The sequence below is a fragment of the Xiphophorus hellerii genome, chromosome 7, assembly GCF_003331165.1.
Source record: "Xiphophorus hellerii strain 12219 chromosome 7, Xiphophorus_hellerii-4.1, whole genome shotgun sequence".
In the NCBI taxonomy this organism is placed as follows: domain Eukaryota; kingdom Metazoa; phylum Chordata; class Actinopteri; order Cyprinodontiformes; family Poeciliidae; genus Xiphophorus; species Xiphophorus hellerii.
The window spans coordinates 26,009,024-26,032,540 of record NC_045678.1 but is presented as its reverse complement, the minus strand read 5'-3'; the positions used below and the strand labels follow the sequence as shown (position 1 = coordinate 26,032,540).

Here is a 23,517-nt window from a genome sequence, read left to right as displayed (position 1 = left end):
TTTGCACAGGCTCCTGAAAGACATGGTGCCACGGGTCAGGCAGACGAGGAACTACGAGCGCTTCGAATGAAAGAGCCCGAGGCTAATCAGATTAGCAGTTTTAGACACACACACCCACCCACACACACCTGGGTGCCTCCTGCCCTCTCCTCTTTCATACACTCGTCCACATACTACTTGTACATTCACTATTACGGCATACATCATTCTCTGTTACATGCATATATGTGAATATACACTTTTGCTGTACATACTGTACATAGTACACTCCAACATTCAATTACTCAAGTCTGAGAGACCTTGAGAGATAATGACATTATTGAAGATCTTCTCAGCTCAGAGTTTTTTTCCCCTTGTTCTCTTAAATAGCTCCTAAATGCATCAAGTTAAAAATGACACCCTGGATGAGGAAGAGGCGAGATCATAAACTCAAAAGCTCAAGAAGTGCTTTGGCTTTGTTCAGGAAGGCAGAGACAGATGCCAATGCAGATTTTTATGTTGATAGTATTTTTAAATAAGGTCTTCTGGAAAAAAGTAGGTTTATCCATGTAATTTACTAAAGAAGACATTCAATGGGCATTTTAGAACGAAACCTTTCCTTCATTGTCAGACTCTTGCTCTAAGCTGCCCATTAATTTACAAACTTTATCATTTCAAGTGACTATTAACCAGAAGTGTGTTAAACAGAGGAATTCTTCTGAGATTAGCCTCTTAAATTATCTCTAAGACATGAAAACAGGAGGAGAAAAGGTTAATGCTATATCTTCCTGAAACATTAACAACTTTCAGTAAGGTGACCGAGTTAAGATGAAAGGACTCATTAAGCACAAACATTTGCCATATAATGGCGATGGAGATAAAGTTCAGTGCACAAATGTGGAACTGTTTGATTTTTTTGTTGTTTTCTTTCTGTAATAAGGTCAAGCACAAATTAATGAATCAGCTATGATAATGTACACTTGTTGACAGCTGCTGACAGCTGATCATTGAGCCAACTTGGGCCTCACAAAGCCTTGAAATTTTTTTTCTTATATTGTCATGTTGAAATTAAATGTACTTTAAAGAGATTTTAAGTTGAACAAAAACAAAACGTAGTGTGCAATTGTGAAGTGTTCAGAGAATATCAGTTTTTTTTATTTATCAATGCAAATGTGAAAAGTGTCATGCATTTGTTATCAGCCCCGCTGAGTCAATGCATTATAGAAGCACCTTTTGGCTGCATTTAAATCAGACTAGTACCTGTATTGTATCTTTGACTTTACAGAAGTCCCTCATACTGAGTATGCATGTGGCGACAGTTCAGAAGAAAAACTCCCCTCTAGCCGGAAGAAACCTCCAACATAGCCTGGCTCAGTACGAGCTGCAATTTGCCACGACCGACTCAGATTTTGAGAAGACAGAGCAGATTCACAAAAAAAAAACAAAAGAACTGATGTAGTACTTTCTATGTTAATAAAAAATAAGTGAATAGCAGCAGAGGAACATGTTTCCCCCCTCCAGGAAGCTACCACAGCCAAACAGAACGCCAGACCAGATGTAGCTTCTATGAAGGAAAAGAAAACTGAGGAAACATTAAGTTCGCAGTTGAAATGACAGCAAATATTGCAAATTGAAGCGAAGTAGGAGAAGAAAGTAACAGAGTGACGAAAAGTGCTAAGCCTATAGCAGAATAACTGCAGAGATAGCTCAAAATAACCCAACTCCTTAAAATGAAGCTTTAGAGAGACAAATCCAAAAATAAAATAAAAATATAAAAACAGAACTAATAAACTGTAAAGTAAGGGGAAACTTACAGCATAAGAAAATACTGTGCACTTATTAAAAACAGCGTAGTCCAATCAAAAGAAGTGTGCAACTGAGTAGGATAATATAAGAAAATTACATTACCAAAAATGTGCATAAGAAAATCAACAGAATACTTACAAGAAGTAAAAAGTAGAGGGCACCAAATATAAATGCAGTAAAAAAAAAATTCTTTTGATGGAAAAGTTTATATACGATGCAGCTTACATGTTTGTCTTTTAATGCATTTTCAATAAAAATACATTGAAATCTTTAGTTAGAACATGACAAAATGTGGGAAAAAAATTCAGGAGTACTTTGCGACCACTATTTAAAATCAAAATATATTTTCTTAATTTATCTTAACTGCTAAAATTAAGAACTGCATTGGACTCTATTTAATTGCAGTGTGGTGTTCATGCATTTTCTTTTATTTTTTCTGCTGCAAAAATCCATTCAATCATTTTTCTACTTGAAATTGTGAAAGAGGGTGCAGTCTCACCTGGCAATAATGAGGTTTAAATAAGTGTTGACTTTCATACCATTCTCGCTCTTCATACACGTTACGGTGTTAGAAGGATGCACTGAACCCGGGGAGAGTGTTTTTTATTATGACTTGAAATCCAGTTATTTTAGTCAATTGCCTATTTTTTACTCACTGTAACAGCAAAGAAGAAACTTGAGAAACTTTAGTGCAATGACAAAGATCAAACAGCTTGTAGAAAACCAATTTAGTGACTCAGTGTTCTCTGTAAGTCTGATTTTATGTTCATCAACCATTTCTTCATCATCTCCTCCAGAAATAATTATAATGTTTATCATTACATGCAATGAACAGAATGTAACAGCAAAGCACATGCTCTGTAAATATGTTTATTACACTGTTCGGAAGTATAAAGCATATCGTATAAAAGTACAAACTGGTTATAGATGCATATTGTTAAACATGTTTCCTCTGTAGTGTGAATATACTGTAAATGTCTTACATTTTACTGTAGATTATTGGTGAAATGAAACAACAAGTCTTACTGTAAGTTGCTGCTGTGGGTGAGCATACCTGGAAGGTATGTATTTAGGCATGCTCTGGCTGCTCGGTCCAAGCCTCAACTCTTGTGCAGCTGCTTAAAAAAATATTCTTTACTCACCTAAATCTGAGTCAAAACACTGTTTGACCTCAGGCATCGAGTATTCATCATGTCTGAGCAACAACCACACTTTATTCGCACATGAATCCATTTTTATTGAAGCATAAATAAATATTTAGGTGTGTTTATATGCTCAAATTCATGAAGAGCTTGCTTAGTGTAAAAGCATATTTCAAGGTCCCAGTTCTTCATTGTATAATGAATAAATAACGATTGACTGCCCTCTTATGGTTGGTAGAAGAATTACAATGGTCTTATTCAAAACTCAAAATCCCAAGGTAAAACTCTATATTTTTATCCGCAGCTGAACAGAGTTATAAAAGCATTGTGGAGTTATGAACAGGCCTGAATCCGGCTCTGAGTTGATGTGTTTAGCAAAGTGTAACATTTCTGTTATCTTTAGTTCCACTGTGTGAAGAACATGAATAAGCTGCAAACTGAAGGTGTGAATCGGTTCACATCAGTTCAACTCACCAACAGCACACTGATTTGTAATGTCCTCCACTCCCCTCTTAACTGCACAGAAGACAATCTCTACAGTGACTCTCCTGTAAGTCAAGCACAGTTTTTAGATGCCGAAGTAACCCCATACTGCACAGAAAAACATTCACTGTAAACCAGTTTGCTTCCCTTTACACCGGATTAAGACTGCAACATGATTTCTAGACCCTCCAATGCTAATCGCAAATCAGTGTATCAAAAATCTCAGCAGTACTATTCCCATAACACAGTACTACTCCCACATTTGTCTTTATAAAGAGGTTTTATACACCTCTACCAAGCTTTGCTTTGAAGGAGAAAGCACCATAAAGAGCATGAAAACATAAATGTGTGGGGTTTTTGTACAGTGTTGGGCACCACACAGCTTGCCATTTTGGGCAATAATTATAAATTAATGCAGTGCTTTAAGGAGTTGTGCTGCCTTTGTTGTAAAATTAACGCTGCCAGCCAGGCATGAGTCTTGTGCATGCTGAAACAGTGTGAAATCTCTTGCTAAATGGCATCGGGGAGATGCATTAACCTCGATGTTCCGACCTCTCCAAGACCATGTAAAGACCACTTTTTAATGTCACTGTGTGGTTTTACTCCAGTGTAAAGGGGGGTGAATAACGATGCTTATATTCCAACTCTTTTGCGCATTTCACAAGTTATTGTTGTGAAAACAAAAAGAACATTTTAAAATTTTTTAATGTGGGCACCAAAATCCCTTCTACCTCTCTTTATTGCACCTTGTGTTATTTTCATTCCACTTCATGTTGGAGCATTCATGCTTTTCAGTTTCCATGTTAAAGTTAAACAGCTCATCATTTGATACATGTTGTAGTAACTTAATCCCTCTTATTTTTTTATGAACATTTGAAACAACATCAGACGCTCTTTAGTCACTTACAAACATATCTGAATCATCAACATGTGTCAGTTTATGTGAAATAACTTGTCTCTGTTTCAAGTGGGCATGCTGTCAGTGCAGAAATGGACCATTCATTCCACCAAATTATACAATGTTTTTGAAAGCAATACAAACCAGCTCTCTGTTGCCATAGGCTTTGCATGGGCTTTTAAAAACCCAACAGTGTCGGTGGCTACAAACGCTTTACATCCACACACACACGCCCACGCCCGCACTCAGATGTATAAATGAATTTACAAAGAAACTATGTAACGAATCGTTTGTTTGTACAATGACGGCGTTGATGGTATTACAGATGATGTGAACATAATTTATGTAAAAGAACATTAAGGAAATATGTATGTCAATGAAGAGAGTTTTATTGATTGAGTAAATAAAGTTTTTTTCTGGTTGATCATCAAAGTGCTGAGAGGTACTGACTTTTTGCCTGAAGAATGAATAACAAACACCAATTAGGTAGAAGTTGGGATCATATATAACAATGGGGGATTTGTTGACAATGAGAAAAAGCATCTAATCCCTTTTAGGAACACCGTCATCCCTATTAGCTCCAAATCACATCTGTTTCACTAAATGCGCTAATAAGATGTCATTTTGCTCTATGGGACACTTGCTGTCATAATCAGTTGCTGTGTCTAAAATATAATAAAAACTAAAGGGGATTTAAAAATGCGTGCCTGTTAAAGGAATATCAAATTATTGGAATTATTTAAGGTGTGCTGCTATGATCAAAAGTTATAATGGGCATGGTTTCTGTGTATTATGTTTATTAAACCAAAGCTAAGAGATCTTTGAAATATAAACTTGGTCTTTTCGGATCTAAAAGGAAAAATAAAATTACTCAAAACCTTTGCACTCTATGTTTGAATATGAATAAATCCTTAAATTGTGTTACACAAGACACAAATTTTGTTTAATAACTTGCAAATTTCTCGATTTTTAGTATCTTCACTGATATAAAAACCTTGTTTCACTAAATAAAACTTGTGATAAAAATAAATTAAAACAACAATAAAAGAAGCTCACCAAGCCGGTGACATAATTCAGTAAACTTACTTTTTTATAATCACATTTTGTGGCACAAGTATGAAGGGAGCATGGGCTACAGACACAAATGTGACCATTTGCATTTCACATCGTTTCATGATGTGAAAGAGGCTGATAAAGACTCCTGCAATATTTACTCTGTCAGTCAGCTTTCTCACCATCTAAGGTAATATTTCACACTTTTGCATCATCATTTCAAGTCTGAAGTCACTCTGCTCTGTCCTGACAAAATTAACTAAGTGAGCCATGGGAATGTTAAAGAGGAACTTCCATCAATATTATCTTAGCAGCAGAAACTGTAACCTAAATTGGTTTAATTGGAATAGATCTTCAAAAAGTTGGCAAATTAACTTGATTTAAAAGGTTTAACACTTGAAGAGCAGAATTATGTACAATGTGTTCATTTTTTGTAAACTCAAACATCCACACATGTATTTGTAGAACAAAAAGCTAAATCCTCAGCATTGCAGGAATTTTAGACACAGTCAGTTACTGTTAATTGGAATTTGAAGATGATTTTAAGCAAAAGTGAAAGAGGCAAAGTCAGTTTGAAATGTGTAAATTAAACGTGTTGCAATCTGAAAAAGCATACAACCATTAGCAGATGTTCTGGCAAATTTAAGAGCTAGAAATTTCATTTATAAATGAAGATGGACTTCTTCCCAAATGATCCATTAAAGACAGAGTGGAGTTGCACATAATATATGATAACATGACAGGTTTGGTTCAAGTCATTTTCACTTCCCACCATCGGGAATATCATAAATTCCTAAAGGAATCAGGTTGTCAGTTCTTGATCTTAGAGCTTCAAACTACAAAAGGTAAATAAATTAAACTTGGAGACTCCAGCAGGAAACACTGAGCTGATATTGGATGCTGGGATGACATTCAGTGGCATTTTGTTCATTGTTCAGCAGTTATAAACATGCCTTACATAAGGCTACTTGGTCCTTGATGTAGTCTCTGCAGGGACAGATACGATTTAGTGACTGCTCGGATCTGACACAGCTGTAGAGCAGAGAATCCGACTGGAACAGGCAATGTTCCTCGGTGCTGTCGTAGGCTGGGAACACAAGGTGGCCGTCTGAAAACTCAGACGTTTGACAAGCTATATTGTGGCTGCAAGCAAAGACAAAAGGTACATTAAATAATGAGCGGCTCTCATTGTAACACACATTTGGTTTCAAAAACAAGTAAATTTGCCTATGAAATTGTAATGGACTTTGCTTGCACCAGTATTCAGGGTTGCAGAGTGACTGACACATTTATCCAAAATGAAATATGTAATTGATTCAGAATAGTAGCTATGACTTTGCATATTCAGATTGTTATGATTTATTCTTAAACTGTTCTCACAATCTCAACATCTGCATATCTGATAAAAATTATAGCTAAGTTGGTGGTCATTAGTGAGCATTTTTATAAACTTTAGTTTTAGAAGGCAAAACAAAGGCTTATTTAAATAGCTCCATTTAAATGCCTTAAATTGCTTTACAGAAAATGAGAAAGTTCAGTAAAAGGCAGAACACATTAAATTTAGACATTACATACGAGCTATAACATATAACGCAAGAAGAAATAAATATAGAACTAGTAAAAGGAATATAAAATAACCTTTGGCTTTTGTTGAAAACTGCTATAAACATTATTGCTCAGTCCTGATTTTAATGCATCAACTGTATCCATATTTCTGGGTTTAAGGACAATTTGTTTTGTAGTTGCTTTTAATGGGAATAGTCTGTGGAAATTCTCTTGAAAAACGAATCTGACTGCAGCCTACAGCTAACTACGCTGCAAACTTGGAGAATAAAGCAGTTTTAAAACACCTTTGAAAGAAATATGTCAGTGTCTTTAATTTACAGCTAAAACTTCAATTTGGTATATAGTTTCTAATACTTTTAAAGAATTCTTTATTTTGTTTTATGTTGATGTTCGTCTGACTAGAAATGTCATATGTTTAACGTACCATGAAATTGTACTCACCTGGCGAGATTGTTGGCATTGTTGAGGTATGGAAAGAATGCTGGTTCACAGATAAGCCCCGCCCTCCAACAAGCCTGTTTACACGAAGTTCCTGCCTCCGCTTTCACTACCTGGAGAGAACTCAGAGGAGGCCAGATCATTGCAGGTGAGCATAAATCCTGCAAAGAAACAGATTAGAGAAAAGAAAATAAGATTAAGTCGGCCTTCTATCACCTGAAGAAAATTTCTAGGTTTAGAGGACTAATGTCTCTGAAGGTTCTAGAGAAACTCATCCATGTGTTTATCTTTATTTGCATTGATTACTGAAATATGACTGTGTTCACAGGTCTGCCTAAAAAAAATAAATCAAGCTGACAGCTGCTGCTGGCATTCTGACTGAAACTGGGAAGATAGAGCACATCACACCAGTTTTAAAGTCCCCAAACTGGTTCCCTGCAGCTCAGAGAATAGACTTTAAAATACTAGATAGATATATCTAGATAGATATATTATCTAGATAGATCGATAAATCTATATATCTTAATGTATATATCTATCTATATATATATATATATATATATATATATATATATATATATATATATATATATATATATATATATATATATATATATATGTTTCTATATATATATATAAGGATATATAGATGGATATCATATAAAACTCTATTGTCAAACCTGTTTTTCAATCAGGACATTAACCCTCTGGAGCATTCCTTCACATGTAAACTCATAGGGAAGGTAGGGTTTTATCTGGAAGACACATGTAAATAGAAAATACTTTTAGTAAATTTTTCAGTGAATCTCCCAGTTGTAAGATTTGAATTAAACTTACAGTGCGATTGAGTATAGCAGTGATAGCTCTCTCCACATCTGTTTGGTTATCCATGTCTACCATCCACACATAGGGCTCCCCTATTTCTTCAGCATATGGGTGCTGGGATGTGACCTTCACAATTCAACAAACAGGAAATGAACAAGAACAATATTCATTGTATTGTATTAAATACAAAGTCTTCTGCAAAAACAGTGAAAGATTTTCTCAGTTTATCTCATCAGACTTCATTTGATATTTGTTAATTAGGCGTGTGTTTAAAAGGTAAATCTTTAAATAACAGAATAAAGAAATGAAAGAGACCCTTGACCTCTCTGATGGTGGGTTTTCCTTTGAAGAACTCGGTGTTCAGGCTGCTGTGTGGAGGTTTTAATCTGGGGTTCAGGAAAGCACAACCATTGGCCAAGGCTTCCAGAGGGGCGGGGCCTTCATATGGGAATGACAACCCAACAAAAACCTACACAAGATTACAAAAACAAACCAGATATCAAAGATTTATGGGTTATGAAAACACAATGTACTACTAAAGGATATCCACATGGTGTCAGCAAAAAACAGTACAATAAATACGACATGAGGAGTGTGTAAAACGTTGCCTTGATGTAGTTCTTCAAACCAAAAACCTACAATCTTTTCAGATTACAAATAGTTACTTAAACTTGTGTTTTGGTGCTACTTATTATGGTTATTCAGAAAAACATGGTGAAAAGGTTGCCAGTTCTTGATGCCAGATAAAGACAGATAAAGCTCAAATATTGTTTTTTTTATTTGTTTTTCTTTTACACAAATTTTATGATCCATATTTAGCTTCTTAGTTACCCTGATTGCAAAGATCCTTCCTGCAGTCAGAATCATCATCCATTTCAAGACTCTTTGGATGATGTGAGATATTACACCTAATTTTCCCTTAAGTACTTTTGATTTGAACTGAATTTACTTTCCAATTGCTACAATTTTCCATATCAATACACATTTTTTCTGCTATTTTCATAAATTGAATTCACTTCCACATAGCTGTTTATTCTACCAGCTGATGCAAAGACAGCAAAGCATTTCTGTCACAGCTCAACTATGTTGGATGGCATTGTTGGGTTTGATGCTTCTCTCCTTTCATCATGATGAGAACATGAACTACGGTTCTGCTTTTCCAATCAGTCCTTTTTTGTATCATGCAGCTACATCGATATGGATCAAAAGTTCTTTGTCTTCCAGCCAGGTGAGCTCGGCAAATGCCAACCAAACGTTTATTGTGGATGTCTCAGAAAATGAATCCTCCTTTCATGGCTTCTATGGAAACCAAACGATCCAAATTGTGCTTTAAAATTTTCAGAGCAACAATGAGCCTCATCAGAATAACAAAGCTATTTGCTAAAACTTGGACAATTTGTCTGAAAAATACAAACTGAAGATAACTTTGCAAAAAGCACTAGTCAGAAAACAGTAGAAAATATTTAGTTAAACTAGCATAAAAAAACTAAATCAAAGGCATCTTGATTGGCTCTGAGTTTGCTTGATAAATCTGTGGTAAGAACTACATGAGAGCAGTAAAATTCAGCAGACTTAAATATGAGCGGGAGGCGTCCAATCCCAATGGAAAGATGCACATAACCTGTAGTCATCATGATTACCAACAGAAACTTACTTTGCTTTGTCTTAACAAGGTCTGCACATCAGTTCCTTTGATAATACCATGATTTATCACGTAGTTTGGAATCAGAGTATCGTTGTCAACTGTCCCATGGATATCCAAGTACTTGTGGATGACGTCCAGATAAGACTTTTTACCCTAACAACAAGGAAACGATCAGTAGCTTTCCCGGAAGATTTCAAAACAGCAAAAGCACAAAAGTGATTAGCCAAAATAAAAGCTTTTAAACCTTTCCACCATCATTATTGAGTCAGATTCTGGGAATACCTTCCAAAATGTGGCACTCTTCCCATAAATGAGCGCCTGTTTTTTTCTCTGGGTGGACTTCAGCTTCTCATTCTCCTCCAGACTCAGCTGATGTTGTACCACGAAGCCGAGGAACGTGTTGTCTGGTGTATGAGCTGCTCGAACAATGCAAGAAAACACACATCTTTATAAGAATATACTAGAAATATGTATACCAGGAGGATGTAAACCAAATGATCTGAATAGACTTTAAGGAAAGCAAGAAGACACATACGAAACATGGTGTAGAACTGCATGGGGGTCAGACTGAGTCCACCAAACGGACTTTTGAGGTTGTATTTCTTTGCCCAGTCTGCATGATTGAAGTCTGGTTCAGTGCCAAAAGAGTCCAGCACACGGATTATACACCTGCCAGACACACAGACAGAGAAGTGGTCATAAAAAATAAATTCCATTTTATTGTATCCAGATAGGAAAGCATTTAAATAGAAAAACTTAATTCAAGCAGTTAATAAAAAAGAAAGAGAAAAGCTTTTAACACCAAACTGCTAAGTGTTTGCCTTACATTTATCTCCACTTATGTGAACAAAATGACAACATTTAGTACAACTCCTACCTTCCCTATTTAGGACATTGTATTACTCTATAAAAGAAAAAAAGTCTGTTCTCAAATTACCTATATAAAATGGATATTTTAACTATTTTTCCCCCATATAGTTATATATATAGAATTAATTTAATTACTTTAATAGTTCATGCAATTAAATAAAGCTTTTATGGACATTTTCTATATGTTTTATATAATACTAATGACCAATTACTCTTTGCGTTTTTATATATAAAGAAAAGTAACATTTCTCTTTTCATTGAAAATAAAGAAACAGGATTGTATTTCTCAGTAATCACAAATAGCTCTATTTCCAGTAATCAAAACATCACATAGGAAAAAGGTTTTATTATCAATCCAGTTTAACAAACTGCAGAGCATAGCAGTTGAATCAGGAAATAGTCTGTCAAGTTTGTTTGAACAGAATTTATACAAGGACTGGAGAAACTATTAGCATACATTTAGATTTCTACGCAGATTAAACTGATATGTTAAGTTAGTTTTCAAAAGTGGAAATAATGCATCTTTTATTATAATGAATACAAGGACATTTTATTATTTTGAATATACTCAATCAAAGGTGTAAACCTATACAAGAGCAAAAATCTTAATAGGTTCAATGTACCAGAACATTTATGTGGCAGGTTTTACTTTCTTTGAGAAATATTTTTCTATTCACTCATTGAAGCAGATAAAGGATGAGTGGAACTTTAAAGTTGTCCTCCACCCACTAGTCCTATTTTCATGAAAGGGTAGCCATATGCACACACTGGAAAAGGAACATCTGTTTCGCTTGTAAAATGGTAGAACGCAGGAAGGACATTTTCATTGTGTATGCTTGATGCGCAGGCTAAACTTTTCCATTTGTAATATTACTGCTACATTCTCTGTTGTCTCAGATTCTCTTCACTCTTGCTTTTTCTCTGTAACTGGCATTTTCTTCTTTTAAGTCGTTCTTTTGTCTCAGTACGTTTTTGTTACCAGATGTCTCATCATCTTTGGCATCTGCTTTCATGTCTGAGATTCTTACCTCACTCAGACTGCTGGTCGTTATTTTCCTCTCAAGGTAAAAAATGTATATATTCTGTCAGTCTAAGAATTTCGCCATCTAACACATCCAATAACCATTTCAGATGAAACTCTCCCACATAAAAACAATATCTTTATATCCCAACATATTCATTCAGTGACTCAGATTTGATTCACCATTTCTCTTCACCTCATCTGAACAAATCTTTTTTTAACTTTACATAAATCTAATGAATGCCTTGGTCAAAAATCACACTTATTGTTTCAAAGGTTCAAAATAATCAAAACTTGAACAGTTTGTTTTTGCTCCAGCTTGTTGATTGTGTAATGACAGTTACTTAGATTACTGATAGCATACGATTTGAGGTTTGCTCAATTGTATAGATATAAGCAACTTTTTTCCACAAGAGACAAGCTCCATAGTTCAAATATATTTTGGATAAATTACAAATAGTGTTGCATATTGGCCTGAGAGACTCAGCTGTGACTTTCCCATCAAATATACCAAGTCTGAAATATGTAGCATAATGCAATGCCACGCCCTCAACAGCACCAGGTCTCTGGTCCGCATCTGGACCAAATGTCAATCTACACCAAGGCCATGGTGTGTAAAAAATAAAAAATCAGTCTGAATCATGAAGTATGAGAAATTTAAAGTGGAATACAATTTGATAATTTGTTCATAGCATAAGTGTAACTTTACACTGATATTATTACTGAAAGAGCAGCGAAGAAGATGTTTTTGCTGTAATCACTCACTTATTTGAAACTCAGCTCTATCTCAGACCTTTACTCTGTTCAATAATAATAATTGTACTTGTAAAGCAAAGAACTTTGTTATGAACAGCTTTGTTGGTAAGTTTTGTACGAACAGCAAAGGGAACATGTTTTCGTCTTAATTATCAAACCAGAGAATTTCAGTACAGAGAAGAAACAAACAATGCTGACATTTAGTTTCTGTAAGCCAGTCCCTCCGCAGAACCAGATGTACTTTGACTTTTTCAGGTAATCAGAAATACCTTATAAATTTAGAAATAAATTGTAAAGCTAAGTTTGTGACCAGTTGTTCAGACGTCATAGGTACCTTGTAAAACCAGATTAACCCCAGATTAAAGCAATGAACAATCCAGAATCAAAGAAATATAAAGAAAAAAAACAAGTTAGCACACATTTATAAAACTTTTGTGGGTCATGTTTCACTAAAAGTGTGAAACGTACGTTTACTTATGAAGGGTTCATATTTTACAAAAAGGCCTGTTCCATAGCTGACTGGTGTCTTTAGAAGCTTTAAAAAACATTTAATTCCAAAATAAATCTGGTTTATTTTTCTATTGAACTGTTAAGAGTAGATTGCATTAACAAAGCTTTTCTAAACTGACTACTCAAAGCAGTTTACTCAAGAGCCACAATCAATTGTATTTATAAACATCAGCCTGGTGACAACTTTTAATTAATTGCCTTGCCTTTTGACATTTGACAGGAGGAAGTTGAAATCAAGCTTGTAACCTTTTGACTAAAGGTCAGCTCTACCCATATAAGTAGATACCTTCTATCTACTTATATTGCATCATAGAGCAAGATTGTGCTTGCTCTATGATGCATAGAATTATGAAAATGGAAATTAGGATGAAGTTGAATTATACTGAATGTGATCAAAATATCCCACAAATCTTATAGGGTCCAAGGTTTAGGTGTCTCACTGAACGCTGACAAGGCAATTTTCTAATATAATTTATTTCCTGGTATCTGTAAGCCTTACCTCAGCTGTTTTGATGTTAATGTGTCTTGGTGCACTTTAAGTTCAGTTGCTGTGTTTTGTTCAGTTTTGTGTGTAAAGTGGAGCACTTTTATGTGGCGAGGCATGAAAAGTAATAAACTTTGTCAAGTTCAGGTATAGCTTTCCTCTGAAACTGGTGTTTATTGGATTTTATTGTAACAGATTATAGCAGCTTAGAGTCATAACAGAATGTATGTAGTTCTAAAGTGCCATTTGTTTTTGCCTGCAAGTTGTACGTGAATTTAATAAACAGCATTTGCTCATTTATAGTTGTTCAGTTTTGAATTTGAGTTATCGAGAAATTTGATCTTTGAAAAATAAAGTTTGAGAACCGCTCCTCTACAACATCCCAGTAAATATAAACTCAGTTTATGTCTCAGAGAAGCTATGTTATGCTATGATTTAGTAGTCATACTTTTAAGAGTTAAAAGTATGACTACTAATTACTTAGTAATTAGTTGGCATCAATTACTTATTCGGTCAGTTAATTAGTGACATTAATCATTACTAATCTTTGACTTCCAACTTGTATTAACACACTTGTTTTGGTCCAGACCGCAGTTAATTGTAAAAGCTCCTGCATTTAAAAAGATGGTCACAGTTGCTGAATAATTAATCAAGTATATCTGTTTGTCTGGGCTGGGCTTCACTGGGGTTGCTAGGTAATGGGCTGGGTCTCACTGGAGTTGCCAGGTAACGGGCTGGGCTTCACTGGGGTTGCTAGGTAATGGGCTGGGCCTCACTGGGGTTGCTAGGTGAGAGGCAGTTCCTGCTGATTTGTGACAGTACATTAAAAGGTTTCTGAAATGGCTCATTTTCTAGACTCCAAAAAACTTTAACTTCCTGCCAAAGACTAACTGGATGTTTTTTTAGATGCTCTGGTTGTTTTTAGAAACAGTTGAGACACAAATGGAAGTACAAAAATGAGCAAAATGTGAATTATAATACGTCCCTTTAAATCCAATGGAAGAAGCAAGAAAGTGCTTAGTTTTTCTAAGAAAGTGTTTGTACATGTAATGATTTGTAAAAATATTTCAATGCCTATTAAGTTACTCACTTGTATTTGATCCATGACGTCTTAAGTACTTTCTGGATTTGTCTAAGACCAATTATATCTGTGTAAATCAAATTTGGTTCCACTAGTGAAAGTCGAGAGGGACATCCGCCAGTCTGAATCCCAAAAAACCTAAAGAGAAACAGAAACACAAAGAAGGAAGAGGGAAAATATGATAATTATAGCATCAGACTTTGGCATTACTGAAAAGGACACGATTTGCATTTGATGTCATGCAACACAACTGGGTTTTTACTGCCACATTTATCTGCTTCTGTTTCTTCCCTGTGAAAGTAGCACAAAAGGCCTGCAGATGAATACTCACTTGTTGAGGCTTGGAAGGGAGGCCGACAGGTGAAGATGGTGACCCAAAACATGAAGTGAGGAAATAAGGTCACTCCACTGAACCAGCTCCCCGAGGGGGCCGCCGCTGAAAGCATTCTCAGCTATTTTGAGACCCGCTTCTTTCGTAAGCACACCAGGATGCACAAGTATCTAAGGGAATTGGGGGAGGAAACAGATTCATGGATAAGAGACGACTTTGAATGCTTTCTTAACTGTCAATATCTCCCTAGCATCTGTTTCGGCTTCTCATTCAGAATAAAAAAGCTTCCTAGACATTTAAGGACAAAGCATTGACTCATTTCAGACAGTCACAACATCCGTCCTTCCACTTGAATTCTACTGTGTGAGATTTGCTGGAAGAAACTCTGAAGTCTGCAAATACATGAGCTTATTTCCCGTCTTTGGCATTAGTGGAATAAAAAGCTTTTCTAAACGAAGGATGAAAGCATGTTTAGAAAACAACCTCAAAATGCTAAATTAACAATAAAACAATTTTAACTACACAAACGCAGAACTCACAATGGCACAAACAATATAAACAATAAATTGAGTGAAAAGGAAATGTAATTTCATTATGAAAGACAGCTGCTAACAAATGGATGAAAGGTGAAGTCTCTAGATAGGTGTTATTTCATTACAGAAAAACCCTGTAATGAAATATTACAATGCTGGTTTAGGAAGACAACAATGTACTACCAACCTCAGAGGAAACGAGATGGAAGCTGATTATACACAACCGAGAAATGTATTAAAACACAAAATTAAAGCAAAACTATTTAATATAACAGGAAAAAACACTGGCTTTTTATCAAATTTGAGAAGAAACTTAATCTTGTCAATGATAAAACAAATACCATCTGAAGTCTATAGGAAGAAACTCAACCGAAGCTCAGAGCTTATAGTTAAGACTGAACATATTTAAAAAATATTCAACATTTTTCATTTTGCTACTGTTAGAAAAAAAGATGTAAGCCACTTATTGAGACATTATGTTATAATTTAATGTGATTCTGTTTGTATTTACGGTTAAAATGCTGGACATTTAAACATGCTTGTTTAAATGATATTTAACCATGTTTGCTTTATTGAAAATTATGTTCAATAATTTGATTATCATTACTTCATCTAACTGATGCACTACAGTTAAAAGCAAAATAGTAAAGACTAAAAGTCTGTGACATTTACAATCCAAAGAGCCACTTTTCAAATGCCAGATGGTTAAAACTTGGACATAACTGGGTCTTCCAACAATAAATTGATCCAACAATTATACATTGGTAAATACAGTTGACATTAAGGTTAGAAAAAATGTTAGAGAACATTTTCTATGTTTTTTACAGATATTTAACAATTTAACACTTGTGAACTACCGATAACTTTTTACCTGTTTGGCTTTCCGGTCTTCCAGGTTGTATTTGGCCGAGAGAGAATGTCCCGCCTCCAACCAAATCTCCTCCATACTTTTAATTCTCTGTTGGATCCACTTAAATTCAGTCTTGTTGTCCAAAAACTGGTGCAGCCCCTCAAAATGTCCTCGTATCACTGCATCCTCTAAAACCGGCTGAGGAGAATCAAGAGAGCAGTTAAATCAGTCCCTCACTAAGTCACTTTCATTCTTTCTCCAGCATTCTTTGTTTCCAATGCTTAATACCACCACTAAGAAAATAATTTCCCTTTCAACTCTTTATTTCTACTCAAGATTTGTGACTTTTTGGCAACTTCTTAGACCACACAGATTATGTTTCTCAGTAAAAATCTTTGACTTTTACCTGTTTTGTTTCTTCGATGACTGAAACTCGGCCTGGAAGAACAGGACACCAGGACTCTGTCTTAATATATATGACATAAAAAAGAAACACAGTATTACTTTTAACAGCTCCCGCCTAAAGAGATAAATGTATTTGATGCAAACAAGCTTTTTTTCCCCATATCAGGACTTGCAGGGACATAAATTCAATGATGATAAAATCTAATCTGGTCAAAACTGACTTGTGTTTATGCATGTTTAAAAGCAAGTAGGTACCTCGCTGAGATAGATGAGGAAGGAGCACAGCGACCCATTCACACCATAACTGCTGTAGCAAGGATCTGTCATCCACATGTCCTTCATCCACTGTCCCCACAAAAATCCACAGAGTACAACAACAAAAACATCACCTCGTGGTTAGTGAGCTGTAGACTCTAAAGTACTAAAACATTGAGAAAATTTCCTTCAGTTTTGCTGTAAACTGAAATTATTGGACATTGAGTACAAAAGAAGTACAAAAGTTACAGAATAGTTTTTAATGTAAATACCTTTAAATAAAGTTAAAGTGCTCATCTACGTATATGGTAGTTTGGTGTCAAAGTTTAATGTGTAAGTAAACAAGAAAGAATTGATAAATAAATAGGACTAACCAGATTCTCACACTTTTTGCTTCATGGTTCACAATCATTATGTAAAACATATAATTAGAGGACTTCATTACCTTGATTTTCCCCGTACACTCTGGAAATCCATCCAATGGTGGCAGGGGGCAATTTGTATCTTCTGGGGTTTCATCCTCTAAGGAAGGCAGTGTTTTCATTAATAAATATTTCCTGACTTTACATGTACTCTATTAGAAATTGGTGGTGAAAATAAAATATGTTTACCCATTTATTTATTCATAAATTATTTTGCCTATGGTAATTAAATAAATTAGAATATTATCAGCAGTTGTACCTCATGCTGTCTGTTTATTTGTATGTGAATGAGCATCATCTGCATTGCAGAGCTTTACTGAACTCATTATTTTGCCGGTTTACTTTGTAAATCCCAGCCTGATGCTCAAATAAAAATATTGTTAATCAAATTTTCTGCACAGTTGTATAAATCTGAAAAATATTGCTTTACTAACCCTGAAAGCCAGTTTCCATTATACATTTTTCTTACTTAAACTTTCATTTATTAGCCATCATGTCTAAACTTTGCACCAGTTTAGAAATCTTTGCTTGCGAGATCTTTTTACAATTTATCTGTTTCCTGTTTAGCTGTGTTGAATCAAATCTTAAAATTTTTTAGCTTTGAGTTAAAGCTTACCATATTCCACTGTCTCCTTTTTCTCTTCCTTCTTCAGCTGCAGCATTAGGAGCTCCTCCAAGCGAGTCACTTCTTGGCGCAGTTGGGCTTTATCAGCACGCAGCTCCTTTATCATCTCATCCTTCATCTGACCTTTCACTTTCTCTGCCTCCATTTTCTCCTGAAGCGCTTTTATGTCCTCCTTGTAGCCTTTAAAACGTGGCGATGGTGAGACTGGAGGAGAGAGGGACATCTTTCTGCTTTAAAAGTGTTGAAAAGGGGTTGACATTTCTAAATGGCTCTTCATGCAAAAGTCCCGCAGTGTTAAGGTAGGAAATGTTTCCTTGGCTATGTGAAGAGGGATCATTTTAATGATCCAGTCAAAATTGAACCAAGAGACTTTGCATTTAGAGAATTAAAACATTCTGTCAACTTGAGTAGCATATTTAAATTATTTTAAAGGGACAGTATTGAGTATATTCCGTCCATTTTATAGCTCAATCAAATATCTTCAGTTGTTATAAAAATGCCATATATATATCAAATATGACTTATAGTAACCATTGTATTATTTGGTATGAGAAATGCTTTGCTATTTGGACCCATTTTATTCTTGAAAATAAATTCTTAATTCAGTAGCTGAACAAAGAAGAAAATTCTTCTGAAACTGACGAGGCATTGAAAATGGCTCAATCGGAAATGGACACAACAATCTAAAGTTCAAAGACATTAGCGGCAGGACGTGGGTCTGTTCAGTACAATATCTTATGATCTGATTTATTCAGGAGAACGTTTCCACTGCCAGTGGGACTCTCACTGGGCAGGCAATAAAAGCCTTCAGAAAAATCCAATTATTTTCCAAGCAAAACATTTTCAGAAAGTTTTTCTGTTTAGACTTAAAACATGAAGGAATGAGGGAGGACAACCATTTTGAACAGTTCTAAGAGAATAATTTCTTCCTGCTGATGATTTACTCTCCTTAAAACAGGGGGTCAACTGAAGCCCGATTAATTGAGTGAAATATTTTTAGAAATTAGCTGCAGAACATTGAAATGCATTGGATGAGTATTCTGCCAATAGCAAACCAACATCAGATGGATTTGACTTGTTTATGCAAGAGATCAGACGAAATCCATCACCATTAACACAAAAAGACAGATGGCGAAGCAATAATTGATGTCCACTGGCTGCTTGTTGCATCCAGAGTTTGTGAGCCAGAATATTTATCTCAAATTTTAGACAACAGTTGCATAGTATAGATGGCACCTTATGTTTCACATAAAACATTTTTTTTTCTAACCATTATTATCCGTTTTGACGACGTTCAGCAGATCATCCACAAACTGTACAAAAATCTTCATCACATCTAGAATTGAAAAGATTAAAAAGACAGAAAAAAGATTATAAGAACAAAGTAAAGTAAAAAAAACCTTCCCATTTTATAAGTGTCACATAAAAACAAAATGATGTTCAACTGCAAAGTTTAGATCAAGTAAATAAATGACCTAAAAGATCTTAAGAATGCTAATAACTGTTCTCCGAAACTAACCAGAATAATATTAGGTTACACAGGCAGGATTACAGTTTGATAAATAAATATCAGGTTTTTTCACACGTGTTCCTTCTCGTCATTCTGTTGCTTCCAAGGGCCAGTCTGTAGGTGAATGGGACACTCTTAATGCAAATTGATCCACTTCATAATAAGCACTCAAATATTCTTAATCAGTCTCCATTCATATGGCCTCCTCTGGAGAACTGGGATAACTTCAAAGTAATGCAAGTAAGTGCTGAGTGCCTGGAAACTGCTGAGGGTTTATGTGTTTCCCTCCTGCTCTCTGCTCAGCAGTTGCCAAGAGAGAAAGTCTTTTATTTGTTTCAATTATTTTCTTCCACGAGGAAGAGAATCTGGTGTTGACACCACTGGTTAACACCCTTACTTCTGCTTCTTTTTTTGCAGCCTGACCCTTCTCATTATCTCTCTGCTCTTTTCTCACCTTGGGCCTTGCTCGTTTCCAGCCACACTTTCCTGTTCTCCCTCAGTCTGTTGTCAGCAGTCACACCCATGCTCCTCTGGTCAACTTTAGTCTGAAAGACACACAAACAATTGAATTTTAGCTACTAGTTATTCAAAGTAAAAAACACCAAGTTTTAAATCCGCACTGAAATATTTACATATATGTTCTTTGAAATTCATTTGTTTATTTTCTGCTTACAGATAACGATTGCACAACATTGTACATAAGAATATTACATCAGACCAATAAAAACATTTAATACAGAAATATGGACTTAATGAAAAGTTTGTTTAATTCCTGTTTAAAGTAACCTGATGGATTGTTCAATTTTTTGCTTGAGAAAAAGAAAATTAATTAAAAAAACATCAAAAACTATTTTTATTCTTCCAATGTTCATTTTTGTATTTTGTTGAAAATAGACTTTCCAAACATAATAAAAAGTTTGTGGTTCTTAGGTGACAAATTATGCAGAACTCAAATGTGTAGGAATATTTTTTCAAAGTACCATGTTTACAGAGGATTTCAGTCAAAGAAAAGCTATGATTCTTCGAACCCATTCCCAGATGACACATTACTAACCTGACATTCAGCTTTTCGACAATGAATTATTAAACTAAACCTGGGGTTTTAATTGCTTCGGTTTAGTCCAGTTTTTCTCCTGGGTCTGGTTTAATATACTGCGTAAACATCAATGGTGTTCTCAGAGTCCCTCACAGACTTTAAAATCACAAACTTTGACAGTTACAACGCCTCTTCAATAAATTTAGCTCTGAAGTCTGATGGATTGTAAGCCCCCAAAAGACAAAGTAAGGAGAAAATAGGAAAATATACATACCAGAATGAAATAAGGCAAGCTCAGACACCACAGCAAACAAATGGCCAGCAGCACACACATAGGCCTGTTCAGGATTTGTTTCAGCTTTCTCATGATTAACAGGAGCTGCAGGTTAAATTGAATATAAGTTATTAAAAAATACAGCAGAATAAATGTCATGTTCTTTAGAAATATAATTGTTCTGTTCAGCAGTGGGTGTTAAGACATAAACATGAGTAAAATGAGAAAAATCAGAAAACCATAGAGATTTTATATCAAATTATGTGCTTTTTAAAATCCTGACCTTGTAAATGAGATTTATCTATATAAATAAGGGGAAAATTAAAAATTAGTTAATTTCCTTTTGTGAGAAACATTCTCACAAAATATTTCACAGTGTGAATGTATATTTTGAAATGAAAAAAATAGTTTAATCTACCTTTAATGTTCTGTAAATAAATGCTGAGATATGAATTAATAAATCATGAGGTGGTTAAAAGTTTTTGTCATTTTTGGTCCAATTTATTCATCAAATGACCAAGATTGGATTTGTGAATAAGCTTAAATTGTTTTCCTTATTCCTGATAGTAACAGAAGCAGGACTTATCTTTTGAGTTTTGGTCCAACAAAACAGTATTAGATTTACCAGAATATGAGAAGAACATTGAAAATTAACCAAACAGTCTCTTAAGTCACATTTTAAAGTAATGATAAAGTGATTTTATATCTATGCAACTAACAGCTACAACGTCCTGAAACTATTAAAAATGTAAATACGATATTGAAATGAAATGAAACTAAACTTTATTTTGAACATGATAGTAGTATAAAATCATGCAGAAGAACAAGGAATGCAAAAGACATATTTTTGTACTATAGTAATCCTAACATGCTTGATGTTGATTTATAAATCATAATGCACTTCAAAAAAGAAAGTAAACTAAATGCCTAGGTCAAGGTAGATGATTTCTTGGTGCTGTTTTTGATGGTTTAAGTCAGAATATGTCAATCCTGGTCCTCAGAGCTTTGCTTCCTGCATGTTTTAGGTTTTTTCTTTGCAGTCACACCTGTAATAAATGTGTGACTGATGGCAAACTGAGAGATAATGTAGTCATTCAATTCAGCTGTGTGTCAGTTACAGGATATTTCTTTCAGCTGCTAAAAAGGCAAGATATTGAAGGTTTAATAAAATATTCATGGTATTATCTATACATTTTAAACTCTCATAAATTAATGGACTCAAATTTTGAAGCTTCCCCTTGTAAATAGTGTATATCAGATAGTTTAATCTCCTTAAATTACTTTGACAAAATACTTTCTTTAAATGTTGCTAACATACCTTTTGTAAGGAAAAATGCAAATGTTTCTCCTGTATTGCGTGCCTATTTTTTATTTTATTGTTTTTCTAAATGGGAGCATGGTTTGAGAAAATGAGGCCAAAGCACAAGTTCAACCACCGGAGAGCTGCAGCCCAATCAGAAGCCACTTTAAGATCAGTGTTAATCAGGTCCTCCACAGCTGTGTGCTGTCAGGCTGATGAGCTAATGTTTGGTTGGGGGAGATAATGAAGTAACACAGCTTGATTAAAATGTTATTGAAGTTAGTGACTTAACCAAGCTCAGTATATGATAGCTTCTTCTTATTCTCAGCAAAGCTACATTTGTTTAATAGTTAAATTCCTGATTAAGAGACTGATCCTGTAAATGGTCAAACCAAAACAGCTGTCTGGATAATCAAACACAAAGAACACTATTTTATATCTGTTACATCCATCTTTCCGATGGTTTAATATGAGCATTTTAATCCAATGAAGGTGTGATTCTCTGCTGGACATACAGTACCTTCACAATGAGAAAAAACTTAAAACAGTTACCTTCAGAAGTTTTATTGGTCCTTCAAACTCAACAGAAATGAAGCTTTGTGTCTGTCTTAAAGTTTCTTCATGATCCAGGTTCCTTTAAATCACAGAGCAGTGCTCAAGCAGGATTCACAGGTGAAAAGCTTCATTGCCGGTGGCAGACCAAACTTGACAATGCTTCAGCTTCCTCACAGAACCAGTTTATGTTCACAAAACCAGTTTGTCTTCTTAGTGGAAATCTGGTCTAAAAATAAACCTGCTTCTTCAAACTTTAGTAACTGATTTTTTTTTTTATTTGTTTGTTTTCAGGTTCAGTTTTACTTATTCACACTTTCTTTACCTAGTGTGTAGTGTAGTGGGTGTAGTGTAGTGTAGTGGGTTGAGAAAATACACCCCATATTTTTGATTTTCTTTTTCTTATTTTTTCTTATATTTATATGGATATATATGTTGTTTCCCCACAAAACCAGCCTATCTTCACAAAACCAGTTTGACTTCATAGTGGAAGTCTGGTCTAAAAATAAACCTGCTTCTTCAGACTTTAGTGACATATTTGTTTGTTTGTTTGTTTTCAGGTTCACTTTTACTTTTTCACACACCTCTATAAGAGTAGTGGGTTGATAAATAGTTAAAAAAAATTAATACACCCTTATTTTTGAATTAGTCTTAACTTCTGTCTTATTATTTTTTTTCTCCTTATATATATATACTGCTCAAAAAAATAAAGGGAACACTTTAAGTGTTAAACACCTGTTTAAGTGTTCCCTTTATTTTTTTGAGCAGTGTATATGGATACATATGTTTGTGTACATACAACTTCTTACCAGTAGGGGCACTGTCCTACCACTGTGGGTCTAATAGGGCGCATGCCCTGGCTCTGGG

At 34.9% G+C, this 23,517-nt stretch overlaps 2 protein-coding genes across 3 annotated transcripts in view; one reads left to right on the top strand and one right to left on the bottom strand.

Moving 5' to 3' along the window:
* LOC116723024 (transmembrane protein 163-like) overlaps positions 1–4,740 on the top strand; it is a 53,681-nt gene extending 48,941 nt beyond the window's left edge. Inside the window, exon 8 of the mRNA XM_032567538.1 lies at positions 10–4,740. Within this exon, the coding sequence (XP_032423429.1) occupies positions 10–70 (61 nt within the window). The 3' untranslated portion in view covers positions 71–4,740. The remainder of the gene's footprint in view (positions 1–9) is intronic.
* LOC116723023 (alpha-1,6-mannosylglycoprotein 6-beta-N-acetylglucosaminyltransferase A-like) lies at positions 4,678–22,807 on the bottom strand. Of its 2 annotated transcripts, none has more exons than XM_032567536.1 (19): positions 22,651–22,807; positions 20,799–20,903; positions 19,943–20,033; positions 19,249–19,314; positions 17,970–18,182; positions 17,377–17,453; positions 16,932–17,021; positions 16,678–16,737; positions 16,293–16,469; positions 14,889–15,058; positions 14,567–14,695; positions 10,371–10,504; positions 10,118–10,251; positions 9,845–9,988; positions 8,513–8,659; positions 8,203–8,316; positions 8,046–8,120; positions 7,369–7,526; positions 4,678–6,504 (listed from the first exon to the last, which is right to left on the bottom strand). In XM_032567536.1, exons 2-19 carry the CDS (start codon positions 20,889–20,891, stop codon positions 6,303–6,305), a joined length of 2,274 nt encoding a protein of 757 aa, XP_032423427.1. In that variant the 5' UTR covers positions 20,892–20,903; positions 22,651–22,807; the 3' UTR covers positions 4,678–6,302. The 2 variants fall into 2 exon arrangements, with proteins under 2 accessions (XP_032423427.1, XP_032423428.1); XM_032567537.1 differs by having other exon boundaries at positions 17,970–18,158.
* Between the last annotated feature and the right edge of the window lie 710 nt (positions 22,808–23,517).

Excerpts from the sequence above, each read along its gene's own strand:
- LOC116723023 (XM_032567536.1), bottom strand. The coding sequence starts at position 20,891 with ATGAGAAAGCTGAAACAAATCCTGAACAGGCCTATGTGTGTGCTGCTG. Across the intron at positions 17,022-17,376 it reads AGTGTACGGGGAAAATCAAG|TGGATGAAGGACATGTGGAT; the intron begins GTAATGAAGTCC and ends TTGTGGGGACAG. Across the intron at positions 6,505-7,368 it reads AATGCCAACAATCTCGCCAG|CCACAATATAGCTTGTCAAA; the intron begins GTGAGTACAATT and ends CTTTGCTTGCAG.